The sequence below is a fragment of the Protopterus annectens genome, chromosome 11.part0 (genome assembly GCF_019279795.1).
Source record: "Protopterus annectens isolate FY-2018-M chromosome 11.part0, PAN1.0, whole genome shotgun sequence".
Taxonomy (NCBI): Eukaryota; Metazoa; Chordata; order Ceratodontiformes; family Protopteridae; genus Protopterus; species Protopterus annectens.
Window position 1 is genome coordinate 11,424,973 of NC_056745.1, and position 22,751 is coordinate 11,447,723.

At 43.9% G+C, this 22,751-nt stretch overlaps 1 protein-coding gene across 1 annotated transcript in view; it reads right to left on the bottom strand.

Moving 5' to 3' along the window:
• The window catches only part of LOC122815121 (zinc finger protein 708-like), a 111,313-nt gene that overhangs the window by 44,459 nt on the left and 44,103 nt on the right, over positions 1-22,751 (bottom strand). The window contains exon 2 of the mRNA XM_044087372.1: positions 14,136-14,262. Coding sequence (XP_043943307.1) covers positions 14,136-14,262 — 127 coding nt within the window. The remainder of the gene's footprint in view (positions 1-14,135; positions 14,263-22,751) is intronic.

Here is a 22,751-nt window from a genome sequence, read left to right on the forward strand (position 1 = left end):
TTTACGCTGCTATTCAGAGGCAGCAACGCAGCTGATGTTGACGGGTCTGTTTTTAACTTTGTGACAATCAAAAGCTAAGCTGGTGAAAGAAAAGGCTGCAAAACAACAAAGGTGGCATACATGTAAAATTTTCTTCTGACAGTCCATAGCTATTAGATTTTCTTCACTATATGAAAATCAATTTGCCAAATATAAGATGTGGGCATAGGTTCATAGGTTCATAGGTTGGTACTAGGCTATCAGCCCTAGGGCCTATACAAGCCTAGCCATAACAATTCCCTGGCTATTTCTTCCCACATTATTTACTTTCCTGGACCCCTGTCTAGCAGGGCGACTGACATGATCCCTGGGGTGAATTTCCTTTCTCCCATCCAATCGTCAAGGTTCCTTTTGAAGAGGTCCAAAGAGGCACTCTGCTTGACATGTATGGGCAATCTATTCCAGAGTCTGGTGAGTCTCTGGGTCAGGAACCTATCCCTCCAGCATGTTTTGTTTATTGTGATGACAAGGTTTAGATCCCTGGAGCGTGTAGCTCTGAGGGATTGGGATTTCTTTAAGTGTAGCATGTCCAACAGCTCTGGGTTTGACATGGCCTTGTATGTTAAGCAGAGATCGCCTCTGAGTAGACGATATGCGACAGAGTATAGCTGGAGTTTTTAAGGCGGTCAGCATAGGGCATCTGCTTTAGGCCTGTGATTCTTTTAGTGAGGTATTTCTGAGGCCTTTCCAGTTGTTGCAGATGTCTTGAGAGGTACATACCAAATGGGCATTGTATTCTATAATGGGTCTAATGAGGGATGAGTACAGTGGGACAATGACCTCCTTTTTCTGGATGAAAAGCCCTTCGTGATGAGGTGTGCCACATAGAAGGATTTCCTGACTGTTGTGGCGATGTGGTTATCGAAGGTGAGACCACTGTCCACCTGTGTCCCTAAGTCTCTTATCATACTTTCTGTGTTTAGTGTACTGCCACCTATATGGTAATTCATGGATACATGTTTTTTCCCAAAGGGGATAACAATACATTTCTTGGCATTGAGCTTGAGCCCATGGCTCTGGCACCAAGCATCTGTTTCTGTAAGGCTCTTTTGTAGAGTATCCACATCATTTGGGGATTCAATAATGGCTCCCAGTTTGCAGTCATCTGCAAACTTTGTTAGCCAGAGTCCCTTAGTGTTGACCTGTACTTCAGAGAAGTAGATGCCAAACAAGAGCGGCCCCAGGACTGAACCCTGAGGAACTCCACTTGTCATTTGTCTGGAGCTGGATTTGGAGTCGGCTACTTTTACAGTGTGGGTTCTATCAGTAAGCCATTTAGCAACCCATTGGGTGACATAGGGATTAATGCCCAACTTAGTAAGTTTATCTATGATTCCAGAGTGGGGGATGGTGTCAAAGGCCTTGGCAAGGTCTAGATAGGCTGTGTGGACCACCTTACCCTTGTCCATGGCTCTGGAGACTGATTCAAAGAAGTCAGTCAGGTTCAGGAGACAAGATCCGCCCTTCACAAACCCAAACTGGGTGGGGTCCAGTGTTTGAAGGTTGCCAATGTCTTTGTTTATAAGTTCCATGATAATACGCTCCATGGCCTTGCAGATAAGGCTTGTCAGACTGATGGGACGGTAGTTTCCAGGATCCAAGGTGGATCCCCCCTTGTGGATTGGGATAACTGTAGCTCTGCGCCACTCAGTGGGCATGAAACCTGAGGTGAGGCTATGATTAAACATGACACTTAGGTGAGGTGCCAGTTCATATTGTAGTTCATATAGTACACAGCCTGGGATGTCATCTGGTCCCATGGATGCTGTATTCTTGGCTTTAGAGAGTGCGTTTTGTACCTGTGTGGCCATTATTACTGGAATTTGGCAATCTTCCGGTATTGAGATGGGCCATTTAGGAGGTGAGAGGGGGGTGAAGTTGGCACTGAATCGATCTGCCAGGATATTGGCAATATCCTTCGGATCAGTATATTTAATGCCATTCTGTTTTAGCTCAGAGCAGATCTGAGCATTGCCATTTAGATTCTTGACATAGTTATAGAATGCTTTGTGGTTGTTTTTGGAATCTTTGGCAATTTTATTTTCGTAACTAGCTTTGGAGGATTTTATGAGGCATCTCAGTTTCTTACTGAGGCTAGTAAGGGAGTTTTTTGCATCCTGGGATTTTCATCTTTTCTGCAAAAGTTTCTTCCTTTTGTTGTAAAGTTTGTTTATGGCAGGGGACCACCAGATTGGCTTCCTTTTTTTGGATGAGAGCATTTTGGTTCTATTTGGAATGGCACGATTCATGCATGAGTGGATGTGCTCGTACAGTGCCTTAGTGTAGGATTCAGCAGTTGAACTTTCAGTTCCCGTCTGCATGGGTGTCATGAAGTTTGTCACTTCTGACTTGAGTAGCATGAAGTTGGCTTTGGAGAAGTTTTTTTATGGTGGTTTCTTTACTGGGGGGTGGGATGTGGATGTTAAGGGTGATTAGCTTATGGTCAGATCTGACTAACGAGGGGGTGACCATAGGTATGGAGCATTGATTTCCCATGTTGGTAATGACCAGGTCTAGGATATTGGAGCCCTGGTGGGACTATGGATTAGTTGATCCAGGGCGTTGGAATTTATGAATTCCAAGAACCGCTAGCAAAGGTGTTGGTACATGAGTAGTTTTCCCAGTTAATGGCAGGGTAGTTAAAATCACCCAGTATTAGGGTGTTTGGTTCTATCTTAATATTTTCCAGTATGTTTAGAAAGGTGTAGTGAGAATCTTGGGGTATGGTGGGGGATCTGTAGCAAGCTACAATTTGGATTGCAGTCTTACCTAGTGTTAGTTGCACTTGGAGAATTTCAGACACATTGTGTTGGCCAACTAGCCTGGTGGTGTGAATATCCTTGGTGAATATTGACACTCCTCCACCTTTAGTGTTTCGTCCTGGTTTGGTGGCGAAAAGTGTGGTAAGAGTTGTAGCCTGGTATTACAGGGTGCTCTCTGGAGCCTTGAACCAGGTCTCAGTTACTGCACAGATATCGATGTTCTCCATTTTTAGGAGTGCCTCGAGAGAGTGCATTTTGAGGTTTAGACTTCTAGCATTGAGTAGCATTACCTTCAGATTTTGCATGCTTGTACCTGTTATGGTGGTGGTTTTGTCCTTTGAAGTTTGCCTAAAAAGGCACTATAGGGGTGGCAAGAGCCTTAGCCAGTAACCTGAATCCCAGGGCGACAGGTGCAGACCATCTCTGGCAAAGCATCGTGGTCTGTCAATCATGTCATCCCAGGCAGACAGATACTGGATCTCCTTTGAATGACACCATAAGCTTAGCCAATTGTTGAAGTCAATCATTTTATCCTTATATTGTGGTATCATTCTGGGCAAAGGCAGGATGCTACTCAGGGCTAGGGTCATACCTGCCTGGGCCACATGATCCGAGAGCTCTTCCATGTCTCTTTTCATGTAGTCCAGGGAGGTACGTCTCAAGTCATTCACTCCAACATGGACAATGACAGAGTCATATTTGTACTTGTTGTGGAGTGACTTGAGTGCATGCATTATGTGGCGGATCCTGGCACCCGACAGGCAGCTGACTGTAATTTTCTCCTTATTCAACTCCTTATTCGCAGGTTTCATGGTTTCCTGTTACCACTCCCCTTGAAAGGCATCTCTTATGGGCATACATAAATGTTTTCCCTAGACCCGCTCTTGGTATTTAAATGTTTTCAACCCAATCCCAAACATATACCACGTTCCCGATGCCCTTTCTTGGTATCTTAGCTTTTTAATCCTAACCCAAATACTCGTGGCTTTGCTTTTCCCTTTTAATGCCATTCCTGAGTCCATTTCTACCATCTCCACAGTTGTACATGCAATAGTAAGGGGCTTCAACGTCACAGAGGGTTACTACATGCAATAGTAAGGGGCTTCAACGTCACAGAGGGTTACTACATGCAATAGTAAGGGGCTTCAACGTCACAGAGGGTTACTACATGCAATAGTAAGGGGCTTCAACGTCACAGAGGGTTACTACATTCGGTCCAAGTCACAGAGGGTTACTACATTCGGTCCACGTCACAGAGGGTTACTACATTCGGTCCACTTAAGTCTCATTTCCTGAGGAACTTCATATAACTCATTATATATCTTCAACCCAGTCATGCTGTTTCCATCAATGTCTAGCAGAATGTTTACTGGCCCTTCCTAATCACACCCTGCAAACTTTTTGTCTAGATTCTAAAGCCCTTCAATGGTTTAAATCCTACCTCAGTGGGACACAGCAGGCTGTTCTTTGGCAGCACAAGCTCTCTAACCTACCACCTAACACCCTTGGAGTACCACAAGGCTCCATACTAGGGCACCTACTGTTTTCCATCTTTATTAACGACTTGTATACTGTCATCCCAAATGTCAGCTGTATCCAATATGCTGACAACTCCACCCTGATTTGCTCAGCTACAGCTCTTACAGATTTATGGTCTGCTACCCAGTCCACCTTTAATACTTTAGAAAACTGGTTCTCTAAATGTCAATTGATACTAAATCCCAAAAAAAAACAAAATGTTGTTCTCGCCAAGACAAAGGTCTACTGCTTTTACCTTTACCATAAATGCAAATGATGGCACAATAATCTCCCCTGACCCCTCTACAAAACTATTAGGTGTCATTATTGATAATAACCTAAAATTCGACCTACATGTAAACTGATCGATCAAAACCATCAATAAAAAAATAGGGTCACTTTAGCTCGCTCTCACCTACTTTCAAACACTTCTATATGCATCCCCCCTACTCTCTGATCTAAACAACACTGTACTTAACAAGCTCTCAGCCTGTTATAATCACATTGCCAGGTTTACTACTGCCTGCCTTTTAGGACACACCACTGCATCAATCTTAACCAGCTTGGGTGGCTTGAACTACCCAGTCTAATCCAATATAACCTACTGATTATGGGTAATAAAATTCTTTACAATCCGGGTAATACTCCAGCACTTAAAATCTTATCACCCCCTATAACAATCCACGACTGCTTTGATCCTCGAACAGACAACTAATTCAGATAATCAAAATGAACAATGCAGCTGGTGATTCCCTCTTTGCAAACTCTGCAGGCAGAGCCTGGAACTCACTTCCAGCTGATATTACTTTGCTCTCCTCCCTACGCCAATTTAAAACTAGACGCAAACAACATCTGGCACCAAACTGGCATTGACACTGCAACATGCCTTACTGTTGAACTTACCCCTGACTATCACCAGGGAGTAACTCTAATCTGCTGAATTTGTCTATTCATGTTTGCTTATGTATTCTTTGTCTATACCACATTTGTAATATGTTTTTATTGTATCTGCTTACCTTGGAGCTTTTCTCCCCGGGCCTCCTCTGAAAATGGACATGAATCCAGTCAGACTGTCCCAGTCACCAAATGTAAAATAAAATAAAAAATAAAAAATATAACCACCTTGTTGGGATAAAGACCGGTTCTCACATCTCTCCTCATCTCTTAACCCAAACATTCACGGCTGCCAGGTGTTCTGTAGGAAATAGTATTACTTATAGAGTTTATTTTTGTAACACACTGGTTCGTTCAAATGTGGTGAGATACAACTGAAAAAAACAGAGGCCCTAACTGATGTGAGGTTCCAACACTGCAATGTACTTTATCCCTGTACCTCTTTATTTAATACAACCAACTCTGAGGTTGCACAATCTCAGGGCAACTGACGTAGTTTTGATTACCCTGTTAAAGAAAATGAAATTGAATAATTATACATCTCCCATTCCACATCTGGTCCCAAAGACAGAATTCCATTATTGGGCCAGCCAATCCTAATATGATTCTTCTGCTGCACTCTGAAAAACATGCAGCTCACCCCTGTATCTTGTTTACCACACCTCCTGCATCTTACACCCTCCTTTTTCCATACTTGTCAATGTTTATATGACACAAATCACCTTTGCAGGACTGTCACCTGCTGCTGCTACATAATGACCAGCTGCCCAAGTGTAGCTCACACTGTGAGTTTGTTTCTATTACTCATTTACCCAAAAGATGCCTTCTCCCTTGTTTCAGATTTCACTGCCTACTCTCTCCTCTCCTTCAGGAAATAACTTGATATATCAAGCCTCCATCTCTCCACCCTTCAAACTTTTTAACTTTTTTCCATAAAAGTATCTCTTCCTCTTCCCAGCTTACTCTCCTCTTCCTGCCTGAATCATGCACTTTTATCATCATTGCTTGAACCTTGGCACAATATAATCACTTCCTGTTTTCGCACTTTCTTCTCGTCTCTCTCCATCATACTATATTAAATTCTCATTCCCCTTCCATTAATCACTGTAACTGCCCTAGGTTGTATAAACCAACTTCTTTTAATTCCACTACAACTTTCTGCAGAGTATCCCTTTGAGCTGGGTGGTCTTATCCATATCCTAAATCAATTCATAATTATATCCCATGGATACCTACCTCCCCAGACCATCCAGCTCACCTTCCCACAAAAACTACAGCTAAAAATCAGTAACTACATCCCCTCATCACTGGCCGCTGCTCTGTCTATCTACCCTCATCTCAAAGTGTTGAATGCATCTGTCGCCTTCCTACTTTGGACACAATAGAAGAGACTTTGTGGGTTCAGTTCAAGCAGCTTTATTATATGCAAACACATCACGATAGAAGTTTACTAACCTTAACTTAAGTAACATATACAAACTATTTACTGCAATGATACATGCTCACTCTCTGGCTGCACTCTTACAATGGCACTGGGAATAGCACATGCCCACTATTTATATGTGCGGACTTGGCCCTTAACAATCTTCTTAAAGCTACATCATGTACACTCTGATCTACAGCATCTAAGCTCAGTCTCGCTAAAGAAAGAACCTGTTCTAGAAGTCCTTCTGTCTCATGCATCTAACCTGCTTCATATCTCCACTGGAAGAATTTAGCCTGCTTCCCTACATTTCACGTACAGAATCCTTCAGTGACTTCCTTTGTCATCAGGACGTTCAGCTGTTATCCTTTCACAGTTACACGTCTCTTTCAGTTCGAAAGAACTCTCAAGCATTTACTTCTTCATTATATCTTCCTACAAATGGATGTATCCCTTACTAATACCCAAAGAAAAAATGGTTGCTTGAAAAACAGACCACTCCTTGTTAAGCTGAAAACATCTTCAATGATTTCTGGTATTTTTAATAATCTCACAGTCTTCAAAATGGACACTGAAATGAGTAAACCTTCACCTGTTTTCCCATCCACTCCTGTCAGAGTACCTCATGCGGCATGTCAGGGAGTATGATGTGAATTATCTACCTAGTAAGTAAGTTTCCGCCATCAGGGATTATTGTTATTATTATTATTATTGATTCACATGGTCACTAGATAAGCCAGTTGGACACAAGTGTCCTTTTCCAGAAGCTACCTGGACATTGCCTGGTTAAGTGACTTTCTCAGAGTTACGGAGTTTGTATATGGAGGCTGAGGGGAATTAAACCCTGGACTGTACATAAAGTACCTCAGCACTAGCTCAAAGCCTTAATCCTCTGCTCTACTGGTCAGAGTTGTAATCTTTATCCTGCCTCTCTCAGGCATCTTGCTATGTGTCCTTTGTACCCACACTTGGAGCAGCTCACCATCTTGTTTTCAGGCCTCTCCTGATGTTTGGGCCATGTAACTAGAACACTCCGCCAAGTAACTGGTGCCTTTTACTCTTCACATTTCTTTACCCACTGGTGAAGAGACTATTCTTATTCCAAACATAGAAGCCCACTGCCACACTCACGGTAAGCTCCACCTCTCTGTGGCCTCTGACCTCTGAGGCATAAGCGGCCTCATTCTCATTGCTACGGCTTCTGTGTTCTTGGCCTTCATAGTGCTGGTTCGTTCTTTTCAGCCACCACCGCCTTTGAATTTTATGTATATTCAGGACTTTATTTCTCTTGCAATGAATCTTGATTTTCTCAGTTCTCTTTCTGGTTAATACTGTGGAATAATACCACTGGGACCGCCACTGTGGAATAATACCACTGGGACCGAAACTGTGGAATAATACCACTGGGACCGCCACTGTGGAATAATACCACTGGGACCGAAACTGTGGAATAATACCACTGGGACCGCCACTGTGGAATAATACCACTGGGACCTCCACTGTGGAATAATACCACTGGGACCGCCACTGTGGAATAATACCACTGGGACCGCCACTGTGGAATAATACCACTGGGACCTCCACTGTGGAATAATACCACTGGGACCTCCACTGTGGAATAATACCACTAGGACCTCCACTGTGGAATAATACCACTGGGACCTCCACTGTGGAATAATACCACTGGGACCGCCACTGTGGAATAATACCACTGGGACCGCCACTGTGGAATAATACCACTGGGACCTCCACTGTGGAATAATACCACTAGGACCTCCACTGTGGAATAATACCACTGAGTCCGCCACTGTGGAATAATACCACTGGGACCTCCACTGTGGAATAATACCACTGGGACCGCCACTGTGGAATAATACCACTGGGACCTCCACTGTGGAATAATACCACTGGGACCGCCACTGTGGAATAATACCACTGGGACCTCCACTGTGGAATAATACCACTGGGACCGCCACTGTGGAATAATATCACTGGGACCGCCACTGTGGAATAATACCACTGGGACCGCCACTGCGGAATAATACCACTGGGACCTCCACTGTGGAATAATACCACTGGGACCTCCACTGCGGAATACTACCACAGGGACCTCCACTGTGGAATAATACCACTGGGACCTCCACTGCGGAATAATACCACTGGGACCTCCACTGCGGAATAATACCACTGGGACCTCCACTGTGAAATAATACCACTGGGACCTCCACTGCGGAATAATACCACTGGGACCTCCACTGCGGAATAATACCACTGGGACCTCCACTGTGGAATAATACCACTGGGACCTCCACTGTGGAATAATACCACTGGGACCTCCACTGTGGAATAATACCACTGGGACCGCCACTGTGGAATAATGCCACTGGGACCTCCACTGTGGAATAATACCACTGGGACCGCCACTGTGGAATAATACCACTGGGACCGCCACTGTGGAATAATACCACTGGGACCTCCACTGCGGAATAATACCACTGGGACCACCACTGTGGAATAATACCACTGGGACCTCCACTGCGGAATAATTCCACTGGGACCTCCACTGTGGAATAATACCACTGGGACCTCCACTGCGGAATAATTCCACTGGGACCTCCACTGTGGAATAATACCACTGGGACCTCCACTGCGGAATAATTCCACTGGGACCTCCACTGTGGAATAATACCACAGGGACCTCCACTGCGGAATAATACCACTGGGACCTCCACTGTGGAATAATACCACTGGGACCTCCACTGTGGAATAATACCACTGGGACCTCCACTGTGGAATAATACCACTGGGACCGCCACTGTGGAATAATATCACTGGGACTGCCACTGTGGAATAATACCACTGGGACCTCCACTGTGGAATAATACCACTGGGACCTCCACTGTGGAATAATACCACTGGGACCGCCACTGTGGAATAATACCACTGGGACCGCCACTGTGGAATAATACCACTGGGACCGCCACTGTGGAATAATACCACTGGGACTGCCACTGTGGAATAATACCACTGGGACCTCCACTGTGGAATAATACCACTGGGACCTCCACTGTGGAATAATACCACTGGGACCTCCACTGTGGAATAATACCACTGGGACCTCCACTGTGGAATAATACCACTGGGACCTCCACTGTGGAATAATACCACTGGGACCTCCACTGCGGAATAATACCACTGGGACTGCCACTGTGGAATAATACCACTGGGACCTCCACTGTGGAATAATACCACTGGGACCTCCACTGTGGAATAATACCACTGGGACCTCCACTGTGGAATAATACCACTGGGACCTCCACTGTGGAATAATACCACTGGGACCTCCACTGTGGAATAATACCACTGGGACCTCCACTGTGGAATAATACCACTGGGACCTCCACTGTGGAATAATACCACTGGGACCTCCACTGTGGAATAATACCACTGGGACCTCCACTGTGGAATAATACCACTGGGACCTCCACTGTGGAATAATACCACTGGGACCTCCACTGTGGAATAATACCACTGGGACCTCCACTGTGGAATAATACCACTGGGACCTCCACTGTGGAATAATACCACTGGGACCTCCACTGTGGAATAATACCACTGGGACCTCCACTGTGGAATAATACCACTGGGACCTCCACTGTGGAATAATACCACTGGGACCTCCACTGTGGAATAATACCACTGGGACCTCCACTGTGGAATAATACCACTGGGACCTCCACTGTGGAATAATACCACTGGGACCTCCACTGTGGAATAATACCACTGGGACCTCCACTGTGGAATAATACCACTGGGACCTCCACTGCGGAATAATACCACTGGGACCTCCACTGTCGAATAATACCACTGGGACCTCCACTGTGAAATAATACCACTGGGACCTCCACTGCAGAATAATACCACTGGGACCTCCACTGTCGAATAATACCACTGGGACCTCCACTGCGGAATAATACCACTGGGACCTCCACTGTGGAATAATACCACTGGGACCTCCACTGTGGAATAATACCACTGGGACTTCCACTGCGGAATAATACCACTGGGACCTCCACTGTGGAATAATACCACTGGGACCTCCACTGTGGAATAATACCACTGGGACCTCCACTGCGGAATAATACCACTGGGACCTCCACTATGGAATAATACCACTGGGACCTCCACTGCGGAATAATACCACTGGGACCTCCACTATGGAATAATACCACTGGGACCTCCACTGTGAAATAATACCACTGGGACCTCCACTGCGGAATAATACCACTGGGACCTCCACTGTGGAATAATACCTGTGGGACCTCCACTGCGGAGTAATACCACTGGGACCTCCACTATGGAATAATACCACTGGGACCTCCACTGCAGAATAATACCACTGGGACCTCCACTGCGGAATAATACCACTGGGACCTCCACTGTGGAATAATACCACTGGGACCTCCACTGTGGAATAATACCACTGGGACCTCCACTGCGGAATAATACCACTGGGACCTCCACTATGGAATAATACCACTGGGACCTCCACTGTGGAATAATACCACTGGGACCTCCACTGCGGAATAATACCACTGGGACCTCCACTGCGGAATAGTACCACTGGGACCTCCACTGTGGAATAATACCACTGGGACCTCCACTATGGAATAATACCACTGGGACCTCCACTGTGTAAGAATACCACTGGGACCTCCACTGTGGAATAATACCACTGGGACCTCCACTGTGGATTAATACCACTGGGACCTCCACTGTGGAATAATACCACTGGGTCCTCCACTGTGAACTAATACCACTGGGACCTCCACTGTGGAATAATACCACTGGGACCTCCACTGTGGAATAATACCACAGGGACCTCCACTGCAGAATAATACCACTGGGACCTCCACTGTGGAATAATACCACTGGGACCTCCACTGTGGAATAATACCACTGGGACCTCCACTGTGAAATAATACCACTGGGACTTCCACTCATCATATCTACTCTGTTAATTGCCATCATGTGGTGGTCTTTTGCATTCTTATAATAGCAGTAGCATGCTGCATGATGATCTGAATTCACTGAAGCCTAACGGCCCCTCTGACACCAATATGCCACTTTCCTTTTCCTGAAAAGGTGAACAGAAAAGTCAGGTAACATTTTTGTTTTCATACCATCTTGTAGCACTACATTTCTGCCCATTTCATACTGGGAAATCAATTCTTTAGTTGTTAAACTACATAACATACACAGCATGTGTCAGGGTGGCTCACCGCTAGTGCTGCACATGACATACACAGCACATACCAGGGTAGTTATCCTGTAATGCTTGATATAACAATACAGATCATGTGCCATGGTAGTTCTTCTCTAGTGCTGTATCTAACATACACAGCATGTGCCGGGGTAGTTTTCCTCTAGTGCTGTATCTAACATACACAGCATGTGTCGGGGTAGTTCTCCTCTAGTGCTCTATCTAATATACACAGCATGTGCCGGGGTAGTTCTCATCTCGTGCTGTAACTAACATATACAGCATGTGCAGGGGTAGTTCTCCTATAGTGCTGCACATAACATACAGAGCATGTGCCAGGTAGGTCTCCTCTAGTGCTGTACCAAACAAACAGAGCATTTGCTGGGGTAGTTCTCCTGTAGTGCTGCATCTAACATGCACAGAATGTGCCAGGGTAGGTCTCCTCTAGTGCTGCACATAACATACACAGCATGTGCCGGAGTAGTTGCAAAAGAAATCCCATGAGTGGAGGAGTTCCCTGGTCAGCCTCAGTAAGAAGCTGAGATCCCTTATAAGATCCTCCAAAGCTAGTTACGAAAACAAAATCACCACTAATTCTAAGGACAACCACAAAGCATTCTATAGCTATGTCATGAATCTCAATGGCAACACCCAGATCTGCTCTGAGTTACAGCACAACGGCACAAAAATTACAGAACCAACTGATATTGACAACATCCTGGCAGATAGGGTTAGTGCTAACTTTACCCCCTTCTAAGACCCTAAAGGGCCCATATCTATACAGGAAGAATGCAGAGTCCCTGTAATTACAACTATGCAGGTAAAAGCTGCACTCTCTAAAGCCATAAACACAGCATCCATAGGACTGGACAACATCCCAGGCTGCATTTTACATGAACTGCAGAATGAACATAACATACAGAGCATGTGCCGGGGTAGTTCTCCTTTACTGCTGCACATAACATACAGAGCATGTGCCGGGGTAGTTCTCCTCTAGTGCTGTACCTAATATACACAGCATGTGCCGGGGTAGTTTTCCTCTAGTGCTGTACCTAACATATACAGCATGTGCCAGGGTAGTTCTCCTCTAGTGCTGTACCTAACATATACACCATAGTAGTTCTCCTGTAAAGCTGCACATAACATACAGAGCATGTGCCGGGGTAGTTCTCCTGTAGTGCTGCACATAACATACAGAGCATGTGCCGGGGTAGTTCTCCTCTAGTGCTCCATGTAGCAGTCATGTCGATTCTGTCAATTTGAAGATAAGAGAGGCTCAGAGGATGTATGACTTCACGCAACAAAGTCTGCGCATCTTGTTCAGTTGCAGACTATGGAATACCTGCCACTCCCAGATGATGAGGCCTGCACTCATTCTTTAATCCAGCCAGCTGTTATCTTACACTGAATATTCTGCTCTCAACCAGACAGACATTGTTCATGTGGCTTTGTCTTTCCAGTATATGTAACTTAAATATAAACTTTCAATTCTTCACTTTGTTGCTGCATGCTTCTGATATCTGGTGTCTTCAACCACTCCTGACAAAACTAAATTATTTGCTCCATATTTCCTTCAAAGGGCAGCTGGAATCCACACTATACATATCTCCTGTTCCTGCAGACATTGTTTTATCTCTAAAAGTTTATCTTCTACTTGGATAATATTCTTTTTCAGTGAGGAACCCAAGAGGAATACTAAAAATCTAGCTGCCACTGCTAAAAGACCAAGACACAAACATGCACCCATTCATGTTATATATGCACACCAGATGAGTACAGTTCTGACCCACATGTTATCTGTGGGACCATTGTCCTTACCTGCTAAAAAGGTATGTTCTTAGCTCTGCACTGTCACTTCCACTAGTAACGCTGGACCATAGTCACTACCTGCATACATCATGTGCTCACAGTTCTGCCCAATGTCTCCCTATGTAGCTCCAAAACTATATCCTTCATCTCCTGACAGCATGCGCTTGAAGTTCTGCACCTTCACTTTCCTTTGCAGCTATAAGGCTGTGGTCCTTACCTACTGACATTGTGTGATTATAGTTTTGTATCATGGCATCTTTGTGTAGCTCTAAAGCTATTTCACTTACCTACACATACCATGTGGTCATAATTCTGTACCATCACTTCCTGTGTAGCCCTGATACAATTTCTCCTTACCTACTGACACCATGTGGTCATAATTCTGTACCATCACTTCCTTCATAGCCCTGATATGATTCCTCCTTACCTACTGACACCATGTGGTCATAGTTCTGCACCATCACTTCTCTGTGTAGTACTTTCTCCTGTATGTTCAGCATTTTCCATTCTTCCACTGAAAAATCAACAGCAACATCTTCAAAACTCTCTGGTACCTGAAAGTTAAAAAAAATTAAATGTACTTATTTTATTTCACTAGATGGGACTGAAATTTTCCAAAAAGAAGTTAAATGTAGTAACATTTGTTGCTTAAATAACATCAATATAATCCATTTTTTCCTAGTAACAATTCTATTTTCCATACACCCTAACAGCAGTCACCCACCACGCAAGTAACAAAAAAGATCCTAGTATGTCATGTGGCTTTTGAGCAGGAGATGTGACTCTTCAAAGGAAAAGAGGAGAGATTCCTAAAGTAAGGCATAATAATATTAGTTTGCAATTGCACTGTGCACATGCAAAATCACATGTGTAAGTGCGAGCAAAAGGCAACACTGGGTATGTACAATGACTAGACGCTGTGCTGTGCAGTACACAAACAGCAAAAATAATTAGCAGCACTAAAATAAAGCAACACTGACTGCAGAAAATGCAGTTATATTAGGAACTTACCATTAGCACAGATGCTCAGATAGAGTCACTGCTGCAGTACTGACTCTTCCAAATTCCTGCCTGCGGAAGTCAAATGTTTGGCCCCAACTCCAGAGCTCTTTGGCTCAGTAGACTCCCTAAAATACCAATATAAGGACACCAGTGGACTAAAGGACTGCCAAGCCAGTGCCATCGACATTCTTGGTCTAGAAGGTTCCGGTATTGTTTATAAGACGCACAGCACAAGCCACCCAAGGAAGACCTGTCTCAGGTGTGAGATCACAACCAGAAGTGTCTTCAAAACCTTTTCTCTGGTCTACTGCTGAACCCTGAGAAGTTGGGTACTTCATCTGATGAGACAGAGGGAAGGTGCAGAAGGACAGGATTGCTACTAACCCCAACTTAGAAGTGATCCATGACAGAGGTGAAGGAGGGAGGGAGTTTATACTTCAACAATAAATCCACTCATATTTCTACAATCATGCTGTTTTCCTAACACAACTATAGTATGCTCCTTGTGATTCACTTTTGCAGTATGAGTCTTGGTATAACTCCCAGAGTTCAGAAACCAGAGGGTGGCTGGTCTTTTGCAGTGGTATGGAACAAAAGGCCCTGCAGAATGTCCATAGCAGAGTTTTTCCTGGCTATGGAAACACTGGCTTGAATGTAATACCTAGCAAATGTGTGCAGAGAGGATGAGGCAGCTGTTTTCAATAAGGCCTGTGTACTGACTCAGTCACCCCCAAAGAAGGCTTCTGTAGTAGCTGTGGTTCTGACAGAATGAGCTCTTGACATACCTGGTACAGGTTTACCATGACTAGTGCAGCTGAAAACAATGGAGCCAGCTACTTCAACATGATCTGCTTGTTGGCAGGTTCTCCTCTCTACCTTTGGCAAAAGCAACAAAAGAGACAATTAGATTTCTTAAATAGTTTTGTTCTGCCATTTAAAATCTAAAATTGCCTCCTTACATCATGGAAATAAAAGCTTATTTCTCCTTTATTCTTGGCGATAAAAAAAAAAAACTACATGAAGGTAAATAACCTGTTTTAGTGAAAGTTCTGTAAAAACTTTAAGCATAAAATATGGACTTGTTCAGTCTTGAGAAGTCTAGACTGGCTTCCAGATTCCTTCTTTTATTGGGATTTTGCTTTTTCCAGGGCCATTGCTATAGTTCTCAGAGTTAGAAGACTTCGGTGCTGCTGATCACTTGGAACTGGGAAGATGCACAGGAATATTGGTTTCGTTTGGAAATTTTGTCTGTAACATGATTTATTATCTGCAGGACCGCCTGTCTTGTGTTATGCCTTCCCTTTGTTTCACAAAGAGGACAAGCCTGCCTATTATTCTTGAGTGTGGTGGAAAGTGGGAAGGAGGGTTATTTATTTTTTGAAGGGGAAGAGGGAGGGGCTGTTGGAAGACATAGTTGCTCCCTGGAACTGTCAGGGCTCTGACAGCCACCATTTTTTCTGCTGTCAACAAGCCACTTCATTTTGTAGTGGCCCTTTATCCCATTCTGCAGTTTGGTCTTCTTTTGTTTAAGGTAGAAAGACCACCTTTTGCTGAGTAATTTCTAATGAGTCCTGGTGCTATTGAATGGAAAACGATTGTTGAAAGCTTGCACACTTTTCCTTCTTCCTCCGGGTTCTTGAATGCCTTGTCTTCTCTGGAGGGCCAAACAGAATTTCTTTACCCACAGAGTCATCCAGAATCTCCACTTTCACATGCTGTGGAAAGGGACAAGTCTTCAGTCTGATATGTCTCCTAACCACAGACACCATACCAGCTGCCCTACAAAAAGCATCAACTGCATCATAGCCATATTTCATTGAGTGCCAGGTAACCGGGACACTGAGATTCCATAAAACAAGCATTCCCTTTTTAAGGCCCTTTTTATCCATCCCTCTCTACCTTCTGCCTCAACTGGTCAAGGATGGACAACTGAATGTTAACATGCCAAAACAGTAGTTGAGGGAGCTAATGGCTCAACTGTCCAAGGTGCAGCTCTCAAATGGCCAAATATGCTGCACTCCCTGCCACTGGCCACTAGGAATAGGATTCCTGGCTGCAGCCACATTAGATCACTTGAAGAAATCCATGAACACCAACGCTGGACCAGTCACTAGGTTATTATACAGGCGCCTGTAGGAATCACGGCACCTAAAAAAACAAAACAAACAAAAAAAAAAAACAATGGTCCGTCTTCCTGGGAGCAGGGGGCTGGCAGCAAAAGGTACAAAGATGCGCTGGAGAAGGCATCATTCAGAATGTGCAGCACTGAAGTGATAACCAGAAGCTTTGGTTCTGGCAGGCCCAGAAAATGGACGTATCTGATCTAAGTGGAGAAAAATCCTTAGCTTTCACTTCAAAGGTCTTCATTTTGTGTAGGACATCCCCAAATGAAACATTCTCTGGTGGTGAGGCTGAGGAAGTGGGGTTCCCTCCCAGTGTTGGGTTGTCAGAGGCTGAGGAAGGGGGGTTCCCTCCCAGTGTTGGGTTGTATGTATGAGACGGGAGACATTTGGTTCATATATACCAATTAATTCACCTAAATCTAGACTGTTTGCTTCCCTTTAGGGAGAATCAGAAGATACTTTCGACACTGTGGGTACTTTACAATACTTAAAATTCAGACAGCTAATCTCTGAAGTTCTGAACAAACTTGAAAAGATGATATGTGGAAGCCTGGCTGGGGGCAGGGGACTGAGGCCAGTCAGCACTACCAAGGACATATCAATGGATTACTGTCTTGGCTTCAGTGCCGTGAGTCTGTGTTTGCATGGGTAGTCAGCCTTGGAGGCCTCTCCATCAGGTCAAATGTCAGAGACTTTGACTTAGTCTCTCCCAACATCCTCTTCAACCAACAGCTTGTGGATACCACCCACCCCACTGCTGTTGATAATGTGAGCATTGGATCCCAAGGCCTGTGATGAAGCCCACAGCTCCAACTCACAGCACACAGCTACTGCTTCATGAGGACATGCTTTCTGCCAAATGTACAACAGCTCCCTGAGGGGTCACACCAGAGGCATCTGCAGATAAAGATACTGAATATGGGGGCTGCAAAGGCATATCATCAACATCAATACCTGTGAATGTAAAGGGGGTATCATACTCTGAAAGAGGTGCTCCTGCCACGGTGGCCCAAAATCAGTCATGAGTTATTTTGAGTGATAAGAACTCCTGGAGAGATTCTGCCCAGTAATTAATAGTCCATTGATTAAATAAAGAATACTAGGGACAAAACAACACAAGATTTGGAAGTCCTTGTGTAGTACTTGTTTCCTGTGCCTAAGACAATCATTCATCTTGGTACCTGACATCCACAGTCTGACAGCACAAGCAAATACAACAAAAGTGTAAGAAAATTCCCCAAACAAGGGACTTATTTGATAACTCAGGATTTAGGCTGACCTGAAATAATGTTGACAAAACTGGAGTACTTGAGATGTTCATTGAAATGTACCAAGAATAATATGAAGATGGTGTGGCATACACCACATGTGGTGCTGGCATACACCGCATATGGTGTTGGCATACACCGCATATGTTGTTGGCATGCACCACATATGGTGTTGGCATACGCTGCATATGGTGTTGGCATATGCCGCATATGGTGTTGGCATACACCGCATATGTTGTTGGCATGCACCGCATATGGTGTTGGCATATGCTGCATATGGTGTTGGCATATGCCACATATGGTGTTGGCATGCACCTCATATGGTATGGCATACACCGCATATGGTGTTGGCATGCACCGCATATGGTGTTGGCATACACCGCATATGTTGTTGGCATACACCGCATATGTTGTTGGCATGCACCACATATGGTGTTGGCATACACTGCATATGGTGTTGGCATACACCGCATATGTTGTTGGCATGCACCGCATATGGTGTTGGCATACGCTGCATATGGTGTTGGCATATGCCGCATATGGTGTTGGCATGCACCTCATATGGTGTGGCATACACCGCATATGTTGTTGGCATGCACCGCATATGGTGTTGGCATACACCGCATATGTTGTTGGCATACACCGCATATGGTTTTGGCATGCACCTCATATGGTGTGGCATACACCGCATATGGTGTTGGCATGCACCGCATATGGTGTGGCATGCACTGCATATGCTGTTGGCATGCACCACATATGGTGTTGGCATGCACCGCATATGGTGTGGCATGCACTGCATATGGTGTTGGCACGCACCACTTATGGTGTTGGCATGCACCATATATGGTGGTGGCATGCACCACATATGGTGTTGGCATGCACCGCATATGGTGTGGCATGCACTGCATATGGTGTTGGCATACACCACATATGGTGTTGGCATACACCACATATGGTGTTGGCATGCACCACATATGGTGTTGGCATGCACTACATATGGTGTTGACATGCACCACATATGCAGTTTTAGACTGCTACCATCTGACAATGGCTGGGAAGGAGTGCACTGGGCAGGGAGAGGATGGGAAAAGAAGTCAGATATCTGAGAGAGTTAGCAGGGTTTTGCAGGTAACAGACTGAGGAATCAGCAGTGCAAGCATGAATCACGGACATCAAGCTGTGCCTCACTAACCACATCTGCAAGGTGTTTCCTGACAAAACAGTACAGAAACGTGTACTAGTACAACTGTGCATAAGTAAAAGAAAAAGAAAAAAAAAAACATGAAAAACAATGTGTTAGCTGGTTGTACAGGTGAATTAGTAGAAACCCTTCTGTGTACATGCTAGCATAGCATACTGTATGACAGAACATAAAAACAGCAGACATTAGGACAATAAGAATCATGCAAGCTCAACACTACAAAGCTGGCAAATGTGATGTACAAGTCAAACAGCATGTGTGCAGCCTATGAAGGTGACATGCAAGAATCATAAAGATCTGTGTTCAAAGAATAAAGAATAAATACAAATGATGTAGGCAAAGTGATAAACTGGTATGGAAAGTGCTACTGTGAGCAGCATGGCAAATATACAATGCATAACCCCACCAGCACAGACACACCCCTCACCAGCACAGTCATACCCCCACCAGCGCAGATGTATCCCCACCAGTGCAGACATACCCCTCAGCAGCGCAGACGTACCCCCACCAGTGCACTTACATAGAAAAGTTAATGTGTCAATTTAAACAATAAGGATAGCAATAAACTGCACATCAAGTAAGTGTGGCCCAAGTCATATAAACAAAGGCAATGTGTAAACATGCATGAAAAAATTGTTTTCTACTCTACAGTAACAGACAATGGTAGAGAGTACCACAGTATATGTCAGCCATGTCACATATGAAAGATAAAGATGTCTGCCACACTAAATACGCAACACTCAGTAACATGTAACACTGCTCAGCAGTCCACCTGAATGACTTAACAGAAGGTCTGCACAGAGGCCACACTATGCATGAACAATACATGTATGTTGTGTATAAAACACAGTAACTGGTAATGTGTACACAGTGGTGCTGCTGCCTTTGAACCCTATGGCTTGGGTTTCAATCCCAACATTATTGCTGGGGTGGAGTTTTCGTGCTCTACCCCCGACAATGAGGAGCTTTTTTGGTGTCCCAGACAGGCGGTGCCTCATTCACAGGCTACTCTAAACCCATCTCTATTGTGACGATTGGGGAGAGATGGGCGAAGGCTGCCAGCCTAGTAAAATAGAATTTGATACATAATTCTATCAACTGTATAAATAAATGTAAAATACAGGCATGTTTTCTTGATAGTACATTTAAAATACAGGCATGTTTCTTAAGTGTAAAGAATACTGTGAAATGTGGAACTGCAAAATATGTGACAACATTGCACTCTACTGGCCCAGTGAAGCATGTTGTACCCTTTCATGTTAGAATTCGGCTTTAGGGCGACTGGATGAAGATTTCACACCCATTGTTTTAAGGCTAAAATTATGACTAGAATTCAGATGTGGAAGAACTTTATTGCTCTGGTTTCTGCTAGCATATACATGTGAAATGTCTTCTATTGTTGTAAGTTTCTGTGCAGGTGTTATATTGCTAAATAATGCAGTTTGTTTGCCTGGGAAAACCTAAGTGTCAAAAATGATGTAATTTGGGGAGGGACCCAGCAAACATGTTTGTTAGTAATGTTTAAATACTATTTCTCACAGGAGACTGGAAGCATTTTGACTTTGGACATCTAACTTATCAGCACTCTGCCTTGTGCTCACATGTAATGTTTAGCACTGTGATTACTTGTAGGAATAGTTAAAGCTAGTAAAGATTAATTAGGTATTTTTATTTGAAATCAGACCTGTCCTACTGTATTATTTTAAATTTCTGTGTGATCTCTGAACTCTTAGATATCTCTGTGGTGTAGTACTTTTGTCTTGTGTTTTAATCATTTATTATTAAATATTTTTAAAACCTTCTACCTGTGGCTGCTTTGTGTAGAGATAAGCTCTAGAGTACATTGCATATTTATAGAGGTTATTGTAATAGGCCACTCTAAAGTAAGCCTTGACTGTTAGTCATACTGCCATTGGGCAATAATATTGCACAGTAATAATTGGACACCCTTTAAGGGCCTTTTAGTAGCTGATATTATTAACTGGGTGGTGGCAGTAATTACTACCATATAGTCTGGATAAAGGGGTACAGTTGGAGAATCTGTGTCAGCCTTTCCCAGGAGTGTCTGTGAAGTTGAATAAATACTTATCTCAAAGTGTGTGTGTGTGTGTTGTGTCAGCTACTTGGTAGGGACATGAAGTACTGGTTGGACAGAGAGATTATGGAGGTTTTAGCTTGCCCAGTTAGGCTGAGACCTGGACCGTACAGCTGTGCCAGTGGGGAGTCTTATTGGGGACCTGGTGAGCAAGGGAGCAACTAGCCCCAGACTGACTGTGATTTCTGTGTGCACTTAAGGGAAATTGTACTTTACTGTGTGTATTAGTTATCCTTTCTCTTCTATGAGACGACCTCCCTGGTGTTAGTGGTGAGGATTGAGGCTCCTTGATTGCTGGGCCAGGGCACGGTCGTCACATCTATATTTACATAAACAAGTCTTTCAGTAAGAGATGACATTGGTATACAAGCTTTTGAATCAGTGGACTTCATCCAGTTGTTGCAATCACAGTGCACAACAGTGACTCCAGGGGCCTTAGCAACACTACAAAATTTGTGCATGAGCACAAACATATATGCATAAACAAGACATTACTACAGAATCTTTGCTCCTGGCTTCGTTTATCAATCTAACGCTCTGGCTTACACCATTTCACTGTTCTACTATTTCAAACTGACCATGACATTTAGCAAAAATAAGTTTTCTGTGCAGAGGTGAAAACAACATCTCCAGCTTTGAATTTCCTTGTCTATGCATTTCTATTAAACAATCGTTATCGAGTAGTCTGTGCTCTTTCCATGTCTTCCCATACAACAGGCATCACTACTTTTAGAAACTATTGTAAGTTAGCACAGTGTTCTATGACAGATGCAAATGGGATTCTCTCTTCTCAAGCTTCTTTGGCAATTTCCAATAGTCTACAAGGGTATCTGTCACAGAATGACGTACAAGGACTGAAGACTGTCAAGGCATACAAGTATGGTTTTAATTGGTCTCAAGATTTAGTATCTTAACTCAATAACTTTTCTCAGAATGGAATTTAACACTCTCTTAAAACACTCCCCTAACCTGTCTATGTGGGGATAGTGCACTGAGTTTTTTAATCAATAGACTTTTAAGTAATTTCCTTACTTTCAGACCCGAGCTAAAACGATTTCTGAGACTCTCGCATTTGCTCCTCCTCATCTTGTGACAACTTCTTATTCCTCCTTAAATTATTACTCAAAGTAGCTTAAAACCTCTCCGGGACATTATGTCCTTTTAGTATCCAGGAGTGTTTAATAGTGTGCCTGTACGGCATATTGCATCCATCTTTTGGCAATAACATATTGTGAATTTTCTGATACATTACAATACCACTCACTCTTAGTGTATACTGTTCCCTACCTTGTATCTTAAAAGCACTGCATTCCTGACTGAAAATCATCTTCTGTTGATAATATGTCAGCTGTGA